Source organism: Bombina bombina, chromosome 4, assembly GCF_027579735.1.
Source record: "Bombina bombina isolate aBomBom1 chromosome 4, aBomBom1.pri, whole genome shotgun sequence".
Lineage (NCBI taxonomy): Eukaryota > Metazoa > Chordata > Amphibia > Anura > Bombinatoridae > Bombina > Bombina bombina.
The window spans coordinates 957,909,179-957,928,826 of NC_069502.1; the positions used below are offsets into that span (position 1 = coordinate 957,909,179).

A 19,648-nucleotide genomic window follows, 5' to 3' on the forward strand; every position below is an offset into this window, starting at 1 on the left:
GGCGCAGGGAACCAGCCAGAGCCAGCAGGCACAGCGATCGGCGATGCCGATAATAAAATGTTAATGAAAGAATGATCAACAACAAACAATTTAATAAATAAAAAATTGAATTAACATCACATCATTCATATCATAATACATATTTTAAGTCCCTGTCTGTCCCTCACTGTCTCATGATCCATCCATCACGCTTCAGGGCGGCAGATAATCTGATTTTATCCTCGGCAGTCATCATCGTTCTCTGCGCCCCCCTGCTGGTGCGCAGTAAGGTGCCTTATACCAAACGCCGGCCCTGGGGAAACACATCGTAAAGAGGAACATCACACATGCAAATGGACATATACTTTCAAAATGTATATATTATTGGAAGCCAACATAAACCATATAGATCAGTCAGTATCACAGTTACACTGCACAGAGTCCTCTGTAAACAGAAAAATTACCGCAGACACAGCTGCACTCTAGGTCAGTAAAATGCACAGTCACTGGGTATTACCGCTTGCAAGCTTATCCGGAGGTATACCTCATGGGTTATGGGCGACCAAACATTCTGCTAACTCCTCTCCTCATCTCTGACTGTCTGTCAGGTAGCGTGACTTATGACAGAGGAGTGGCTGGTCTTACTCACTTGACCGTGATTGGTTCCAGGCCACAGAGGATGATCTTCATTGGCTAACAGCGTCTCCAGCTGACAGATCTACGTGTATTCAAAAACACGTCTTGTCTGATCGTGAAATATTCCTCAGCAAATAGCTTTCCAAATTCGCATTTCTGCAAGTGCTGCGTTATACACAGGGAGATAGCAGTCCTTAACACCAACAGTCTGCATCCCCTGATTAAGCCTCTGAGACAGTCAGGCATGCCCTGATGAAGCCCCTGAGACAGTCAGGCATGCCCTGATGAAGCCCCTGACACACCTATTTGATATGGGGGTGAAACGTGCGTTGGTACCTATGTGTTAAACCCAGCACTGGTGTGATTTGGCTTTCACCATTTTATCTCTCTTAGAACACGTATGGGATCTTTGAAAATCCAAGCCTTCCAATACAGCAGCCGTTCGGGAGAACCTTTTCCTGCCTGTGTGGCACTCTGCAGTAGTACAACTACTAAGCAGACTGTTGGTGTTAAGGACTGCTATCTCCCTGTGTATAACGGCGGGCACTTGCAGAAATGTGAATTTGGAAAGCTATTTGCTATGGAATATTTCATGATCGGAGAAGACGTGTTTTTGAATACACGTAGATCTATCAGCTAGAGACACTGTTAGCCAATGAAGATCAGCCTCTGTGGCCTGGAAACATTCACGGACAAATGTGTAAGACCAGCCACTCCTCTGGCATACGTCACGCTACCTGACAGACAGTCAGAGATGAAGAGAGGAGTGAGCGGAATGTTTGGTCGTCCATAACCCATGAGGTATACCTCCGGATAAGCTTGCAAGCGGTAATACCCAGTGACTGTGCATTTTACTGACCTAGAGTGCAGCTGTGTCTGCGGTCATTTTTCTGTTTACAGAGAACTTTGTGCAGTGTAACTGTGATACTGACTGATCTATATGGTTTATGTTGGCTTCCAATAATATGTACATTTTGAAAGTATATGTCCATTTGCATGTGTCATGTTCCTCTTTACGATGTGTTGTCCATATGTTGTAGACATGATTTTATTTCATAGAGCTCTGTGAGCATTGCCAGGTGGATGTGGTGTTTTTGGTAAATAAATTTACAGTTTGAATTTACATCCGTGTTCTGCTTGTTTTCACTTTCTGTCTAGGACAGTATTGTATGTCCTATAATCTTTCTATAAGTCAATTTTTATTATATTCTATAGTGAAGCACCGGACTTTGAATGAAGTAGTATTAACTCCTCTCTCTTGCTCTTATATACATTAATATATATCTATATACATACAAATACATATTTAGCAATGTATATATATGTATCTCTATGTAAAGTACTTTGTCTGCTTTTTTCCCCCTAACATCCGAGATCTCATATCTTTGAGCCCTTTAAACTTTTTTGTGCAATATTTTTTTTAAATAATTTTTATTAGACAGTGTTAATATGAGTGTAACTGTACTTTGTAATGTATTTTTGAAGCGTTTTGTGCAACTTTTTTGTTTTTGAAAACAGTTAACCACGGCTCTGAGATGGCGGTAAGGACTGAATTGAAAATGGCGACTGTTCTTGCGCAATCACGATTTCGCTCCACTTGTAATATCAGTGCAATTAAAAAGTCTTGCGAAATGACGATATCGACTCACTTGTAATCTAGTCCTAAATGATTTGCAAAAACAGAAGCATATAAAAATCTTATTCTATTTTTTTGTTTTTTTAAATTGTGCTGTATTGTGGTCCAATCACACACCCCTGAAAAAGCCTTTTTGAGTATTCCATATCTTATCTTCTTAGAGGTGGCCAATTAGTGACAGATACAGATGTGCACTTATACTGACTAAGCAATCACTTTGCAGAAAGCATTAGTCAGAACTCAGAATACAACAGGACGCACTCCAGCTTCTCAGGGCAGTGGAGAAAAAAAAAAATCATAATTTGCAGAGGTAAATTATTGTAAAAGCGGGAAAAATAAATAAAGTACATTGCAAAGTTTTTTGTTTTTCTTTAGCATACATAAAGATTTTATGGAGAATTAATTTTTCAATGTAATCAGTAAAGATTGCTGCTGTGGGTAAGGTCTTCTTTTTAAAGGGACAGTAAAGTCATAATTAGACATAAATGATTCAGACAGAACATACAATGTTAAACAACTTTCCAATTTACTTCTGTTATTTAATTTGCTTCCTTCTCTTATTATCCTTTGTTGAAGGGTTTATCTAGGTAAGCTCAGAGAAACAAAGCACCTGGGTACTAGCTGCTGATTGGTGGCTGCATATATATGCCTATTGTCAATGGTTTATCCCATGTGTTAGTTTAGCAACCAGCATTGCTGCTCCTTTAGGAAATGATACCAAGTAAATTTGATAATAGAAGTAAACTGGAAAAGTTGTTTAAAATTGTATGTTCTACCTCAATCATGAAAGAAAATGTTTGGGTTTTATGTCCCTTTAAGTGCTGCATTATTGTTTTATGACGGTTACCTCCTTCTGTGGTACTGGCCACAGCCCATGAGCTTGGGGAAGACCAGCCAACTTCATTCATGCAGGAAACACTGATGTTGTAATCGGTAATTGCTTTCAGTTGCTGAATTTCGTGTTCATAAGGGGGAACAGAGGTGCTAAACATCATTGTTAAATTCTTGTCTTCTTGTGCAATTTCCTCTACCTGCAACAAAGAGAATGTCTTGAAATATCATATTTTTACTTTCTAGAAACATACTATAAAAAAGGCAAATACTAAAACATACAGTACAAGCAAATGTTCACATCATAACTTTAGTACCCTGGTTTTCAGACCTGTGCTCAGGCCTCCCTAACAGGCCACATTTTGAAGATATCTGAACTGGATCACAGGTGAAATAATCTGAGGCCTGACAACAGGTTTGAAAAACAGTGCTTTAAAGGGATGCTAAACAGTCTGTTTCATTGATGTAATAAAAAAAGCACTAAACAGTGGCTTATACTTAAAGGGACATTGTACACTAGATTTTTCATTGCATAACTGTTTTGGAGATGATCCATTTATATAGCCCATCTGGCTGTGTTTTTGTAAAAATGTAAAGTTTTGCTTATTTTTAAGTAACATTGTGCTGATTTTCAGACTCTTAAAGTAAAAGTCAATCCTAGCGTTGTACAAATGCTAGGATTTACTATTGAAACAAATAAAGGGGACTTTCATTCATAAAGTATAAGATACTTCATGTAGAAAGCTCCTTTATTTGTTTCAACCGATAACTATTCTTAGCTGCTACAGCAGCCCACGGCTAAACAAATTTTTTGCTAAGAGGTGACGTTTTCACCTCTTAGCCAATAGCCGTGCGGTAAATCAGGCTCCCATGGGCACCAAGTATCTTATACTTCATGAATGAAAGTCCCCTTTATTTGTTTCAATAGTCAATACTAGTGTTTGTACAACGCTAGGATTGACTTTCACTTTAACCAAGCCCTAAAGCTTTAGATGTATACTGATGTCTACAGACTTCAGACTGCTTCTGTTTGTATAATGTGTCTTTCATATGCGGGGGAGGGGGGAGGTTCTGCTTTCAGCCCCTTTCAGTGGGTGTCCTAAGCTTACCTCATTAACAGTGTTAAATTGGGAGCTTCTAAGTAAGTTTTTAAAAGGTTTTACACTGGATTTTTACATCATATTCTTTATAGTAGCGTCTATTACATGCAGTTAAATGAAAATTGGTGTATACTGTCCCTTTATAAAAAATCTTTTATTTATTTTTTTACACTACATTTGTGCTTTCTGTCACAGCCCTACATGGAGGAAAAGGCCTTTGCAGGAAGGTTTATCTTAGCCTGATGTCATAAAAATAGACTAGATATCAGGGAGTCCGAGTTGCTCATGCCCAGAACTGACACATTTTATGCACAGTTTCAATGTTATATAACAAATATAAGCTCCAAGATGGCAGAGCCAAGTGTTGAGATGCAGAGATTCACTAACTAATACTTGTAAGGGTTTACAATTAGAGAATGACTTTGATGACAGCTGCAGACACAGGAGGAACAATAACATAAGGAGTAGTAACCATGTTACTGTAGTTGTACACAGCAGTTAATGCCCCTTTAACGAACATGACAGTCAAAATTAAACTTCTCTCTGTTGGCAACCTTTGATGAAACAGCTCCTTTGCTTGATAAAATACCTAGTAAGGTTAAGGAGAGTGCATGGGTCTTGAGCACCATATGGCAGCAGAGTTTGCAACAATGTTTGTAACAATGTTTAAAGGGACAGTCTACTTGAAAATGTTTATTGTTTAAAAAGATAGATAATACCTTTATTACCCATTTCCTAGTTTTGCATAACTAACACTATTATATTAATTAATAACTCATAAATAACTCCATGACAGTGAGTACAATGTTATATATATGGCACACATGAACTACCACTGTCTAGATGTGAAAAACTGTCAAAATGCACTGAGAAAAGAGGCGGCCTTCAAGGGTTTACTGTAGAAGTCAGCATATGAGCCTACTTAGGTTTAGCTTTCAACAAATAAAAAAATAGAACAAATCAAATTTGATGCGTTAGTTCTAATTGCATGCCCTATCTGAATCATGAAAGTTTAATTTTGACTAGACTGTCCCTTTAACATAAAGGTAAATGTTACAAGTGGGCACTCAATAAAAAAAAGTGTTATGGAAAACTAATATTGCTTGTATGAAATTCGTAGCATTTCCATAACGGTTGCATTTCTGTTATTTTTTTTTTATTTTTTTTGCCTCTCGATAATGTTGTGATAGGTGTAAAGTTTTGTATTGCAAAGTTGCTTTTGCTAGTATTATGTCTAGTTCTGCCAGAAAAATCAATTAAAATAAATGTAAAAAAGATATATTTGCCTAATTGCTAGGTCCGATCCCATTGCATTAATAATCACTTTAAAGGACATTAAACACTTTGAGATGGTAATATAAAATAATAAATCATATACAGGTAGCCCTCAGTTTACGCCAGGGTTAGGTTCCAGAAGGAATGGTTGTAAATCGAAACCGTTGTAAACTGAAACCCAGTTTATAATGTAAGTCAATGGGAAGTGAGGGAGTTAGGTTCCAGGCCCCTCTCAAAATTGACATAAGTAACACCTAATACATTATTTTTAAAGCTTTGAAATGAAGACTTTAAATGCTAAACAGCATTATAAACAGTATCAAATAATCACACAACACAGAATATATAATTAAACTAAGTTAAATGAACAAAAACATTTGCTAAACTGCATTATAAACCTTATGAAATAATCACACAACAAAGACTTAACTTGCATTTTTCTGCAAACAGTTCTTTCTATGCATTCCAATCTGTACTGATTTACAGACAGGAAGATCTTGTTCCTATGAAAGCTGCTCGATAGCTCATGTCTAGCTAGACTAATTAATACCAGCCTGTTTCTGTGCTTGGCTTTGCATATCTTTGCTGCAACACAAGCGGACAGCTCCACCTACTGGCTATTTTAATCTATTCAATGCTTCTCAATGCTTTTCAATAGCAGTCACATGACTGAAAAAAAGGTTGTTATTCTGAAACGGCGCAAATTGAACCGGCTTAAATCGAGGGCCACCTGTATATAAAAAGAAATGTGCAATAGACCTTCATTATTTATTTTGTTCCATTTTCCTTTAATTGCATTCTGAAATTGTGAGCTTTTAAAGGATTACTTTCTGTTATAATTTTTAAGCTAAACAACTAACATATTAAAGTAAATAAACATTAATTAAAACCTACTGACCTATATTTTCTCCAAAACGAAGTTTCATAACGTTCTAAAAGTTATATCTTTTATTCGCCGATGATGTCACGTTATCCTGCCCACTATTTTCAGCACTGCGTGTTCCCAAAATACTTAAACCAATAACTTTGTGTTTAAAGCGCCATTTTGAAACCTAGGTATTGTAAACGGATTGGTACAGAGCAAAGGATACCCACGGAGTGGGTTTGGAAAACAATTAAATTTGCAGACAAGATTTCTGATAAACGGTAGAGATATGTTAATGAAATGCTATTGATAAAAAGCGTATTTGGGGTAGTTAGTTAGTAACAGGCATAGAAAATATTTACTTACAGTGGCCCTTTAAGTTCCTATTAGAAATGGAAGTGCAGAACACTGTTATATTCCACACAGCCATTGGCTGCATACTCAAGTGACTTAGTTATAACTGTCTCTTATTGGCTGCAGCAGTGAAGGTATATAAAGTTACAAAATGGCAGATACCATTGTTTTATAGACACTAAAACTTTACACTTATTTTGTCAATATTTAAACAGCAGATGAAACTTTCAAAAATACATCTACATGTTATTCTTAGTCTAATCTTTTCTTTGAATGCATTAATCAATCTAGCTTTTATTAAGTGTTTATTGTCCCTTTAACCGCCAAAACCCGGATTCTGTGTAACCTCTACCCCCCCCCAAAACTACTAATCCCCTAACCACCTTAAACACTACTACAATCACCATTAACCCCCTTACTTCCATAACTGTCACTGCTTCGATTGTTAAACACTAACTTTTTCTCAACAAAATGTTTAGATTAATTTAATTTTAACTTTTATACTGAAAACTATCTACCTCATTTTGGAGCATACGCTACATTTCTAAAATAAAGATATATAGTAGTTGTACAATATTGTTTTGCCGCTTCATTACATGTTGTATTCACTTTAGACTTGATATTTTCCATACAGAAGTGCATTTCATAATGTGATGTTTCAAATCTCTATATTTTATACTTTATGAGATAACTCCCAACATTTTTCATTTTTCAAATAAGGAAAGCAGTTTAATAGGTTCTGCAAGCTCACAGCACCTAATAGCTTTTAATAAATCCAACCGACTTATCATTAGGTGCTTGGTTAGAAAGAAAAGCATTTTTAAAATATTTTTGAACTAACAGGAAATGAATGTTTGTGCACACATAATACTCTAGGATAAATTTCCCATTGGCTCAAAAGAACAACTTGCATCATACAAATCATAATGTTCCACATGTGCCTTAGCAGCGCATTTAATGTTAGTATTAAAGTAATACAAATGCTGCATTCTACATAATGTGAGGATAGCACCCAATACATTGGTTTTCACTTGTTATTTCTTTAATTCATACCTTAAAGGGACATGAAACCCAAAAAAATTCTTTCATGATTCAGATAGAGAATACAATTTTAAACAACATTCTAATTTACTTCTATTATATAATTTGTTTAATTCTCTTGATATCATTTGTTGAAGGAACAGCAATGGGAGAGCCAATGACTATCTGTAAATATATGCAGCCACCAATCAGCAGCTAGAACCTAGGTTCTTTACTGCTCCTGAGCTTACCTAGGTAAACTTTTCAGCAAAGTATAACAAGAGAAGGAAGCAAATTAAATGATAAAAGTAAATTGGAAAGTTTACTATTTTTACATTTCTGAAGTGTTTGTGTTTAGCTGTAATTTTCCTCTTACTCATTTACTGTACCCACACATATTATATACCGTTTTTTTCGCCATTAAATGGACTTTCTAAATATACCATTATTTTCATCATATCTTATAATTTACTATAAAAAAATTATAAAATATGAGGAAAAAATGGAAAAAAACACACTTTTTCTAACTTTGACCCCCAAAATCTGTTACACATCTACAACCACCAAAAAACACCCATGCTAAATAGCTTCTAAATTTTGTCCTGAGTTTAGAAATACCCAATTTTTTTTTCAAAATTAGCGATAGTTACATTGTAACACTGATATCTGTCAGGAATCCCTGAATATCCCTTAACATGTATATATTTTTTTTTAGTAGACAACCCAAAGTATTGATCTAGGCCCATTTTGGTATATTTCATGCCACCATTTCACCGCTAAATGCGATCAAATAAAAAAAATTGTTCACTTTTTCACAAACTTTAGATTTCTCACTGAAATTATTTACAAACAGCTTGTGCAATTATGGCATAAATGGTTGTAAATGCTTCTCTGGGATCCCCTTTGTTCAGAAATAGCAGACATATATGGCTTTGGCTTTGCTTTTTGGTAATTAGAAGGCCGCTAAATGCCGCTGCGCACCACACGTGTATTATGCCCAGCAGTGAAGGGGTTAATTAGGGAGCTTGTAGGGAGTTTGTAGGGTTAATTTTAGCTTTAGTGTAGTAGACATTCCAAAGTATTGATCTAGGCCCATTTTGGTATATTTCACGCCACCATTTCACCGCCAAATGCGATCAAATAAAAAAAATTGTTCACTTTTTCACAAACTTTTTCACAAACTTTAGGTTTCTCACTGAAATTATTTACAAACAGCTTGTGCAATTATGGCACAAATGGTTGTAAATTCTTCTCAGGGATCCCCGTTGTTCAGAAATAGCAGACATATATGGCTTTGGCGTTGCTTTTTGGTAATTAGAAGGTCGCTAAATGCCGCTGAGCATCACACGTGTATTATGGCTAGCAGTTAAGGGCTTAATTAGGTAGCTTGTAGGGAGCTTGCAGGGTTAATTTTAGCTTTAGTGTAGAGATCAGCCTCCCACCCGACACATCACACCCCCTGATCCCTCCCAAACAGCTCTCTTCCCTCCCCCACCCCACAATTGTCCCCGCCATCTTAAGTACTGGCAGAAAGTCTGCCAGTACTAAAATAAAAGGTATATTTGTTTTTGTTTGTTTTTTTAGCATATTTACATATGCTGCTGTGTAGGATCCCCCTTAGCCCCCAACCTCCCTGATCCTCCCTCCCAAACAGCTCTCTAACCCTCCCCCTCTGCCTTTTTGGGGGCCATCTTGGGTACTGGCAGCTGTCTGCCAGTACCCAGTTTGCAGAAAATAATGTGTTTTAATATTTTTTCCCCGTTTTTTTTTCTGTAGTGTAGCTTCCCCCCCACAGACCAACCCAACACACCCTGATTTATAGTTTTTTCATTTTTCTTTAACATTCCCCCCACTTTTATACTACATACATTTTCTGTAGTGTATCGGTTCCCATCCGCTCCCTCCCCGTGCACACGCCCCCCTCCGCCCCTTCGTGCACGCGCACGCCCCCGGCTACCCCCGCCCACGATCCCACCCCCCTCCACATCACTGGGCCCCTCGATGGCCACCACCCGCCTCCCAGACCGGCTCCCACCCACCAACGATACCGGCCATCGATGTCCGGTGCAGAGAGGGCCACAGAGTGGCTCTCTCTGCATCGGATAGCTAACGGATGTTATTGCAGGATGCCTCGATATAGAGGCATCACTGCAATAACCGGAAAACGGCTGGAAGCGATCAGGATCGCTTCCACCGCTTTCACAGACCGAGGACGTACAGCGTACGTCCTCAGGCGTTAACTGTCTTTTTTTTGTGGACGTACCCTGCACGTCCTAGGTCATTAAGGGGTTAAATGGACAAAAATGAAACTTTTTTTTTATAAATTTTTATTGAGGAAATTCAAACATAAACAAAATTGCCAAACTTAAAGATTACAGACCTTGTGATAAGGTTCACATTGATAGAAAAATGTACAGTCTTAGAAACATATATATTCAAAAATCAAGTGGGCAAAAATAATAATAATCACATTTTTCCAATTATATAGTCCTCCTCTGGAAATAGTAGGTCACTCTTGGACCATAATAAAATAATAACTTTCAATGGAGGTAAATTAATCCATGGCCACTCTTGGGCTTGGTATTGTTAGCAAAATAACAGGTACATATGAATCAAGACTACCCTAAAAATACATACAATCTCTAGGCAGGCAAACATTGAGAGCCATAAGTGAGACGCTCAGTAATAACACATTATTTGTCCCCCCCATCTGAACATTGCTGGCCATTATAAGTATCCTCTGCAGCTTATTAACACTAGGGTTAACTGTTAAGTTATTATTCAGCAACTATAAGCAGGGCTTGCATACCAAGTATATTGACCATTATATATAGGCTCCAACACTGGGTTTTTGTACTGGGTATGATATATTATTGCAGAGTATATCACACATCACACTTCACCGGTAGTAGTATTAGTGGTACATAGAATGGCACCTACATATGGAATTTAACAGTCATAACAATCCTATATTCCCTTCTATTAAATCTCAGTTTACTAGCCTCTCAAGTATAAATTTAACAGTAAAACAGGACTATTTATGGGCGCCATGTGCCTTGTATATACCCTGGAGGGAGACTAAAACAATCTAACAGTTCTAGACTTCAAAGTGAGTCTCAACGTTAATAACAATCTCACATGTGAAATAACTAATTAGGGAAGACACATACATAACTCTTGGTTATATGGATAAGTAGAAACCATTAAAAAGGGAGTTATCCGAATGGTAGTATTGAATCTGTACATAATCACACATAGCCCCATGATTATAGACTGTTATAAATAAGAGCAGGGTATATAAACAAAATTATGGCAATATAGGGGGGATATATAGGAGTACAAGTCCCCCAGCTTAATATATGCCTTGAGAACATGAGCAGCTAAATTAGACTGTATAAGAAGGATTATGGAAAAAGGGAATTAAGATTGAGCAGTATAACACCCCAAACGTAGCATATTGTCCTGAAAACATGAAAACATGAGCAGCCCTCCCATTGAAAACGAGTGAATACTGTAGTGGGAGATTATAATGAGAATAAAAAAAAAATAAACATGCATATACGTTTGCAACGGAACGTTAGTAGACGGTGAGCTAGGTATGATAAAGATACATAGGATTATGCTCCACAATAATTTCACAGTAATGCATATAGTCACCCCACTCCGGTTTTCAAAGGGTAGGTAAAGTCTGGAGTAAGGACCCAGTGTAAGCGAAGTGTAGTTTCCTTTAAGTCCTTTCGTAAAGCTACCAAGCGAAATGATCCCACAGCCAGGTCCCTGCACTGTATCTGAGCCAGGTAGTACTGCTGCCCTTTGTTTTGTTGCAGCAAATGTCTCTTTACCAGCACGAGTCCATCTGCGGTGGCCAAACGGTGATCCCCTCCTGGCATGGTCTCAGTGTCACTTATTAAAGAATGGTAGAACGAATCTGATCTTTGCAAAAGTTCCATTTTGACCCACATGTGTAGTTATGTCTATCATTGTGGTGTGATTCGTAGCGGCGGTCAGCTCAGGTATGGAAGCGGGCACAAAGTATATTTCCTTGCGGGTCTCCACCGCACTTGTTATGGCTGCCGCATTATCTTCTCCTTCAAGCCTGCAATCCGGCCAGTGGCTAAGAGGCACCGTGATGTGAGACACATCTCTGGGTAACTCGTGGGGCTCCTGCACATTCAGGAGGGACTTTTCTGAGCTCGGGCTTATTGGTGTCTGGGGAGTAGTCGAGAGGGCCTCTCCCCCATGAGCCCTCCCGGTCGCATTGATATCCAGGCTCTCCGCTATCACCAGAGCATGTGTAGTGATAATTGCACATAGATCCCTTTCTAGGTCACAGAAGTACTCCTGTAGTAGGCTATGCATATGTGTCTCCCACCGTGCTAGGGCCTCCATTTGTGCTTGTGGGGCTAGGAATAGTTACTTTAGTAGGGTAGTCTCTTATGATAAAAAAAACAGTCAGTATATGACTGCTGGCTATCCTATATTAGGATATCGTAACCCCGGAGTTCAGGGGGGGGTAATGTTGCGGCAGCCCCAGACCTACGCTCCAAATCCTTTACAGGCACTTCTTCTGTTGCTAGACTTACTGTGTAGATGCAAAAGTTTTTCAAGATGGCTTCAAGTCTTGAGAAGAAGTGTGTCACGTAGCTGACTCAACAAACATAGGCTTAAACTTTGTCAAATCTATCCACTCTTAGAGTTTAGTTGTTAATAGTAGGAAAAAGCTGCTACAGGATAGGAAATGTCGAGATTTACAATATATAACTCCTATAACTAGTGCCTGTCTCAGAAAGCTTCATTGAGACACGTCTTGCCGCATTGAGTGTAGGCTCCGCCCCCCCAAAAATGAAACTTTTATGATTCACATAGGGCATGCAATTTTAAACAACTTTCCAATTTACTTTTATAATCAAATTTGCTTTGTTCTCTTTGAATTCTTTGTTGAAAGCTAAATCCAGGTAAGCTCATTTGCAAATTTCTAAGCTGTTGAATGACGCCTCTTAGCATTTTGACAGTTTTTCAAAGTTAGACAGTGCTAGTTCACCCATGTCATATAGATAACATTGTACTCACTCTCGTGGAGTTATTTATGAGTCCGAACTGACTGGCTAAAATGCAAGTCTGCCAAAAGAACTGAGATAAGGGGCAGCCTGCAGAGGCTTAGATACAAGGTAATCACAGAGGTAAAAAGTGTATTATTATAAATGTGTTGGTTATGCAAAACTGGGAAAAGGGTAATAAAGGGATTATCTATCTTTCTAAACAATAAACATTTTCAAGTAGACTGTCCCTTTAATACAATTTATTCCTGGGTAACTTACATACACATTTTAAGTTTTTGAAAAAATACAATTTTTGCTGAAGAATTTTGTTACGATTTTTGATGCACCATAACAATCCAATTTTTTACTGCACTTTTTGTGTGAATGGTTAAATTATTGATTTTCTAAGATTTTAAAAATATGAACTTTATTGTACACATAACATACGAAAATGCAATACACAACTCTTAGCGAGGCACTCTGTTTTCAGGGTAAAAAGTGGCTTTAGATCATTCTACCAGGGAAATAGAAGTAATGGCAAGCACATATTTATTACTCTCACCAGCCCAGAGACCTTAATATCATTGTGCCCTTATTCTTACAAATTACCCAGGCAAGAGAGGGTTAATGGAATATGAATTTATTTTAATGCTACTTACAAGTTTTACTATAATATGCTATTAAAAATGGTACTACAGAGTATTATGGAAAAAAACTAAATTTATGCTTACCTGATAAATTTCTTTCTGGACATGGAGAGTCTACAACGTCATTCCAATTACTAGTGGGATATTCACTCCTGGCCAGGAGGAGGTGGCAAAGACCTCCCCAGCAAAGATGTTAAGTGTCACTTCCCTTACCCATAACCCTCAGTCATTTGACCGAAGGGAAATGGAAAAAGAAGATAACACAAAGGTGTAGAGGTGCCTGAGGTTTAACAAAAATACTGTCTTAATCAAGGGTGGGGTCATGGACTCTCCATGTCCAGAAAGAAAGAAATTTATCAGGTAAGCATAAATTTTGTTTTCTTTCCTAAGACATGGAGAGTCCACAATGTCATTCCAATTACTAGTGGGAACCAATACCCAAGCTAGAGGACACGGAATGAGCAGGGAGGGAGAACAAGGCAGGCAGACTTAAACAGAAGGCACCACCGCTTGAAGAATCTTTCTCTCAAAAGAGGCCTCAGCCGAGGCAAAAGTATCAAATTTGGAAAATTTGTGAAAAGTATGCAAAGGACCATGTAGCCGCCTTGCAAATCTGTTCCACAGAAGCTTCATTTTGAAGGCCCAAGAAGAGGAGACAGCCCTCGTGGAATGAGCTGCAATTCTCTCAGGAGGCTGCTGTCCAACAGTCTCATAAGCAAAACGAATCATACTTCTCAACCAGAAGGAAAGAGAAGAAGAAGTGACCTTCTGACCCTTATGCTTTCCTGAGAATCAAACAAACAGTGCAGAAGACTGACAAAAATATTTAGTAGCCTTTAGGTAAAATTTTAGAAGATAATATCTACCATCCATGTTTTATTCATTGCCATTGTATTTACATATGTGTTGTTTTATTATATTTGTAATTTTACTGCATAGTATACGTAGGCTCTGATTGACATCTGTTATTACCAATCACACATTCACAATTATGAACTGTCACAAACTTTTGACCTTTCAGAGCCACGTATAGCCTTTTTTAGCAACCTGGACACTAACCAGTCTATACACCCCTCTTGACAAAGTCCAGACGTACCGGACAAAACACATTGAGGTAATTCAATGCTCTGACGTCACTGACTTCCCTCGACAAACCAGGTCCTCTCTACCAGCCCACGGGTACAGCGCATACCACGGATGAGGCTCGGGTAAATCTTCCATCTCTTCCTGGCTCTCCTAGGACACTCATACATACAGAGCTTATATACACTGCTTGATTTTACTTTTTTCCTGTAAGTGTTCATTTTTAGAAGTGCAAGTGTGTGTATTAAATACTTTTACTCTCAGATGGGATGCGCTGTGTTTTTTTTCTCTGCAGCTCTTCTCATATAAGGATCCTTTAAACGGAAGTTTCCCTCATTCTACAGCAGCACCCAGCTCACTTTAACCTATTACAGGCACGGCACGAAAGCAAACAATTCCTTTTGGATTCTGTCATCTTCAGGATTCCACCACCATGGGATCATTCTAAGTTTTTTTACCATACTTCAAGGACACCTGCATTTGATCCGGGACACTCCTGGGTATCATATCAGCCTGTGGATATCAGTTTTTATTGCAACTATATTCCATTGGATACGGTACCGTGACATTTTGCTATTTTTGGGACATTTTGCTATTTTTGTTTCCCACCTATATTGGATGAACTACTATTCCATTCACAAAGAGCGCAGTATTTTTTGTTGTTTGTAGTTCCTTTTGAGAAGGATTAGGACAAAAGGAAGGAACAACAATTTCTTGATTAATGTTTCGATCTGAAATCACATTAGGAAGAAACACTAATTTGGTAAGAAGGACCGCCTTATCCGCATGAAAAATAAGGTAAGGCGAATCCCACTGCAGAGCCGAGAGTTCAGTCCAAGATAACAGCTTAATATCTACAGAATGCATTGGCTCAAATGGAGCCTGCTGCAAAACTCTAAGAACTAGGTTAAGGCTACAAGGAGGAGCAACAGGTTTAAACACAGGCCTGATCCTGACCAAGGCCTGACAAAAAGATTTAACATCTGGTACATCTGCCAGACATTTGTGTAAAAGAATAGACATTGCAGTAATCTGACCTTTCAGAGAACTAACTGACAAACCCTTCTCCAGACCTTCCTGGAGGAAAGACAAAATCCTAAGAATCCTTGCGAGTAACCGGCTTGCGAGCTTGAAGCATGGTATCAATAACTGACTAAGAAAATACACGCTTAGCCAAAACTAAGCGTTCAATCTCCAAGCAGTCAGCTTCAGAGAAACTAGATTTGGATGGAGGAAAGGACCCTGAGTTAGAAGGTCCTTCCTCAGAGGAAGCCTCCAAGGTGGAAAAGAAGACATCCTCACCAGGTCTGCAAACCAGGTCCTGCAAGGCCATGCAGGAGCTAGCAGAATTACAGATGCTCTCTCCTGTTTGATACGAGCAATGACACGAGAAAAGAGAGCAAACGGAGGAAACAGGTATGTTAGACCGAAATCCCAAGGAACTGCCAGAGCATCAGGGCAGCCTGATGATTTCTTGATCTTGAACCATACCTTGGAAGCTTGGCGTTCTGATGAGACAACATTAGATCCAACTCCAGCACCCCCCACTTGAGGGTTAACCTGGAGAACACCTCCAGATGGAGAGCCCACTCCCTGGGATGAAAGGTCTGTCTGCTCAGAAAATCCACCTCCCAGTTGTCCACTCCTGGAATGTGGATGGCATAGAGAAGACAATCGTAAGCTTCCATCCACTGAATAATCTGAGCCACCTCTTTCATGGCCAAGGAACTCTGAGTTCCTCCCTGGTGGTTGATGTAAGCCACTGAGGTGATGTTGTCCGACTCAAATCTGATAAACCGGGCTAGGGACAACTGAGGCCAAGCCATCAGGGCATTGAAGATCGCTCTCAACTCCAAGATGTTTATGGGGAGAGAAGACTCTTCCCGAGTCCATAGGCCCTGAGCCTTTAATGAGTCCCAGACTGCTCCCCAGCCTAGCAGGCTGACGTCCCCGGTCACAATCACCCAGGAGGGTCTCCGGAAGAATGTGCCCTGAGACAGATGATCCTGAGAAATCCACCACGAGTCTCTTGTCAACTGGTCCAGATCTATCCTCTGACAGATCTAAATGGCCTCCGTTCCATTGTCTGAGCATGCATAATTGTAGAGCTCGCAAATGGAATGGAGCGAAGGGAATGATGTCCATGGAAGCGACCATCAGACCAATTACCTCCATGCATTGAGCCACTGATGGCCGAACAGTAGACTGGAGAGAGAGGCAAGAGGAGAGAAGTTTGGAATTTCTGACCTCCGTCAGAAAAATCTTCATAGATCGGGAATCTATGATGGTCCCTAAGAAACACACCCTTGTAGTTGGAACAAGGGAACTCTTCTTCAGATTCACTTTCCATTTGTGGGAACATAGAGAAGACAACAAGATCTCTGTATGAGATTTTGCTAGTTGAAAAGATAAGGCCTGAACCAAGATGTCATCCAGGTAAGGAGCCAGCTGTGGCAAGGCCAAAACGGAAGAGCAACAAATTGTAAGTGCTTGTTTAGAAAAGTGAATCTCAGGAACTGGTGATTATCCCTGTGGATGGGAACATGAAGATACACGTCCTTCAGGTCTATGGTCATCATGAACTGACCCTCTTGGACCAAAGAAAGAATGGAACAAATGGTTTTCATTTTAAAGGACTGTACCCTGAGAAATTTGTTGAGACACTTTAGGTCTAAAATGGGTCGAAAAGTTCCCTCTTTTTTTGGAACCACAAACAGATTTGAATAGAATCCTAGACCCTGTTCCCTTACTGGGACTGGAACAATCACTCCCAGGGAGGAAAGGTCCTGAACGCAGCTTAAGAATGCCTCTCTTTTTACCTGATCCGTAGATAATCTTGAGAGGAGGAATCTGCCCATGGGAGGACGAGTCTATTTTGTAACCCTGTGTCAGAAATCTACCACCTTAAACAGGGTTAGCAACATATCCTGCAATTCCACCTTTATTTTTTCACTCTGTAATATTCACCTAGCTATTTAAACAACTCCCTACCTGGGAACTATGCTGGTTTATTGAAGTGTATTAGCTTTCACTTCCTCCAGCTCAATATATCTCTAAAGTAATACCAAAGTAATTCTTATCCTAGCCAGGTTGTCTCTGTAGAGCCGCAGACTATATCTCCTGTTATGCAAACTTCAGCGTTAGTGGTGACGTCATAACCCTCTCCACTCTGAATTCTCAAACAGCGGAGCCATCCGACAATCAGTTCCAGCACGGAATCATCCCTATTGCCGCTTGCTACAGATTTCAACGTAATCACTCCCTTTAACATTCTTAGCTGCATCGGCAGCCTCAACACACACAGTTACGCTGCATGTGAAATCAAAGGGTCGTGAGTAACATAACTAAAGTCAAGTTGAAACGTACTGTGAACTGATTGCATTAACTCAGCTGTCAACTTCTATATTTAATTTAATACTTGCTACATTGTTTCATGCACTATTAGAAACGCAACATATCTGTCAAACCGATTGTGAATATTTGCACAAAGTGGAATACTTTTTGAATTGCCTGTGATTTACATTAAAACCACATTACCTCATTTTCTGTGCAGCATTTCAAAACCTCTTAAAGCTACAAGGCTTTATTTCTTGCCTCCCCATTCTAATAAGTTGTTATATGCAAATCATTATAACAGCTAAGAAAGGGCAGGCTATATAATCTTTATTTATGTTTCTGTTTGTTGTTCAGCAAACAATCTAATATACGTGATACAAAACATTTATAGCTACATAAATAAAGGGATAACGAATCATTACACCCTGGGATACTATGTCCACAGCCCAAGAGTCTGGGGCATCGCATATCCAAGCTTGGCAAAACAAGGAAAGTCTGCCCCCCACTTGATCCATTCTCGGACCGGGGGCAGACCCTTCATGCTGACTTAGTCTCAGATAAAGGCTTCTTTGATTGCTTCCCCTTATTCCAAGTCTGACTGGATCTCCAAGAGGACTTGGACTGCTCTGGCTTGGAGGAGGGAGAGGAAGACTTTTGACCTTTGAAGTTACGAAAGGAGCGAAAATTCGAATTTTTATGTCCTTTAGGTCTATTCTACTTATCTTGTGGTAGAAAGGACCCCTTTCCACCCGTAATTTCAGAAATTATCTCCGCCAGACCAGGACCAAACAGGGTCTTACCCTTATAAAGTAGTGACAGGAGCTTGGACTTGGAGGTAACATTAGCTGACCAAGATTTTAGCCACAGAGCTCTGCGGGCTAGGACAGTGAAGCCAGACATCTTGGCTCCCAGTCTAATGACTTGCATGTTAGCATCAGAGATAAAGGAATAGGCCAGTTTGAGAGCCTTAATCCAATCTTGGATCTCCTCTAATGGAGTCTCCTTCAAAATCAATTTGGACAAAGCATCACACCAATAAGTTGCTGCACTTGTTACCGTGGCAATACAAACTGCAGGTTGCCATTGTAAACCCTGATGAACATACATTTTCTTTAAATAAGCTTCCAGCTTGTTGTTCATGGGATCCTTAAAAGAACAGCTATCCTATAGGAATCGTGGTTCTCTTGGCCAGAGTAGAAATAGCCCCTTCTACTTTAGGCACAATGTGTCATAAGTCCCAAATGGAGTCAGGAACAGGAAACATCTTTTTAAAGACAGGAGACGGGGGAAAAAGGAATCCCAGGCTTATCCCATTCCTGTGCAATGATCTCCGACACACGGTTTGGAACAGGAAACACTTCCACAGAGGAAGGAACATCATAGTATTTGTTAAGCTTACTAGATTTTTTAGGGTTGACAGCGACAGAAGAATCGGAGTCATCCAAAGTAGCCAGTACCTCATTTAGAAGTAAACAAAGGTGTTCAAGCTTAAATCTGAAGTTTACCTCTTCAGAATCAGTCAAAGGATTTATACTGTCAGAATCTGAAATTTCACCCGCAGAAGCTACCGAGGTATCGTCCACATCAGACATATGGAGGAGGACAACCTTCGCAGCAGCAGATGGGACATACACCCTACTATCAGAAAAATATTTTGATTTCCTCTTGTGCTTCCCCATTATGGGAAAAGCAGATAAAGCCGCAGATGCCACAGAAGATATCTGTGCAGCAAAATCTATTAACAAAATTTACTCCTCCAGGAGGCTGAGAGGAACTGCAGGGCACTGTATGTGAAGCCATTGAGGCTTGGGACATTTGAGGAGAAAGTTGTGGAATTGCCTGAACAG

At 39.4% G+C, this 19,648-nt stretch overlaps 1 protein-coding gene across 1 annotated transcript in view; it reads right to left on the reverse strand.

The window, feature by feature from the left end:
• MERTK (MER proto-oncogene, tyrosine kinase) overlaps positions 1 to 19,648 on the reverse strand; it is a 355,152-nt gene that overhangs the window by 98,477 nt on the left and 237,027 nt on the right. The window contains exon 7 of the mRNA XM_053711970.1: positions 3,099 to 3,282. Within this exon, the coding sequence (XP_053567945.1) occupies positions 3,099 to 3,282 (184 nt within the window). The remainder of the gene's footprint in view (positions 1 to 3,098; positions 3,283 to 19,648) is intronic.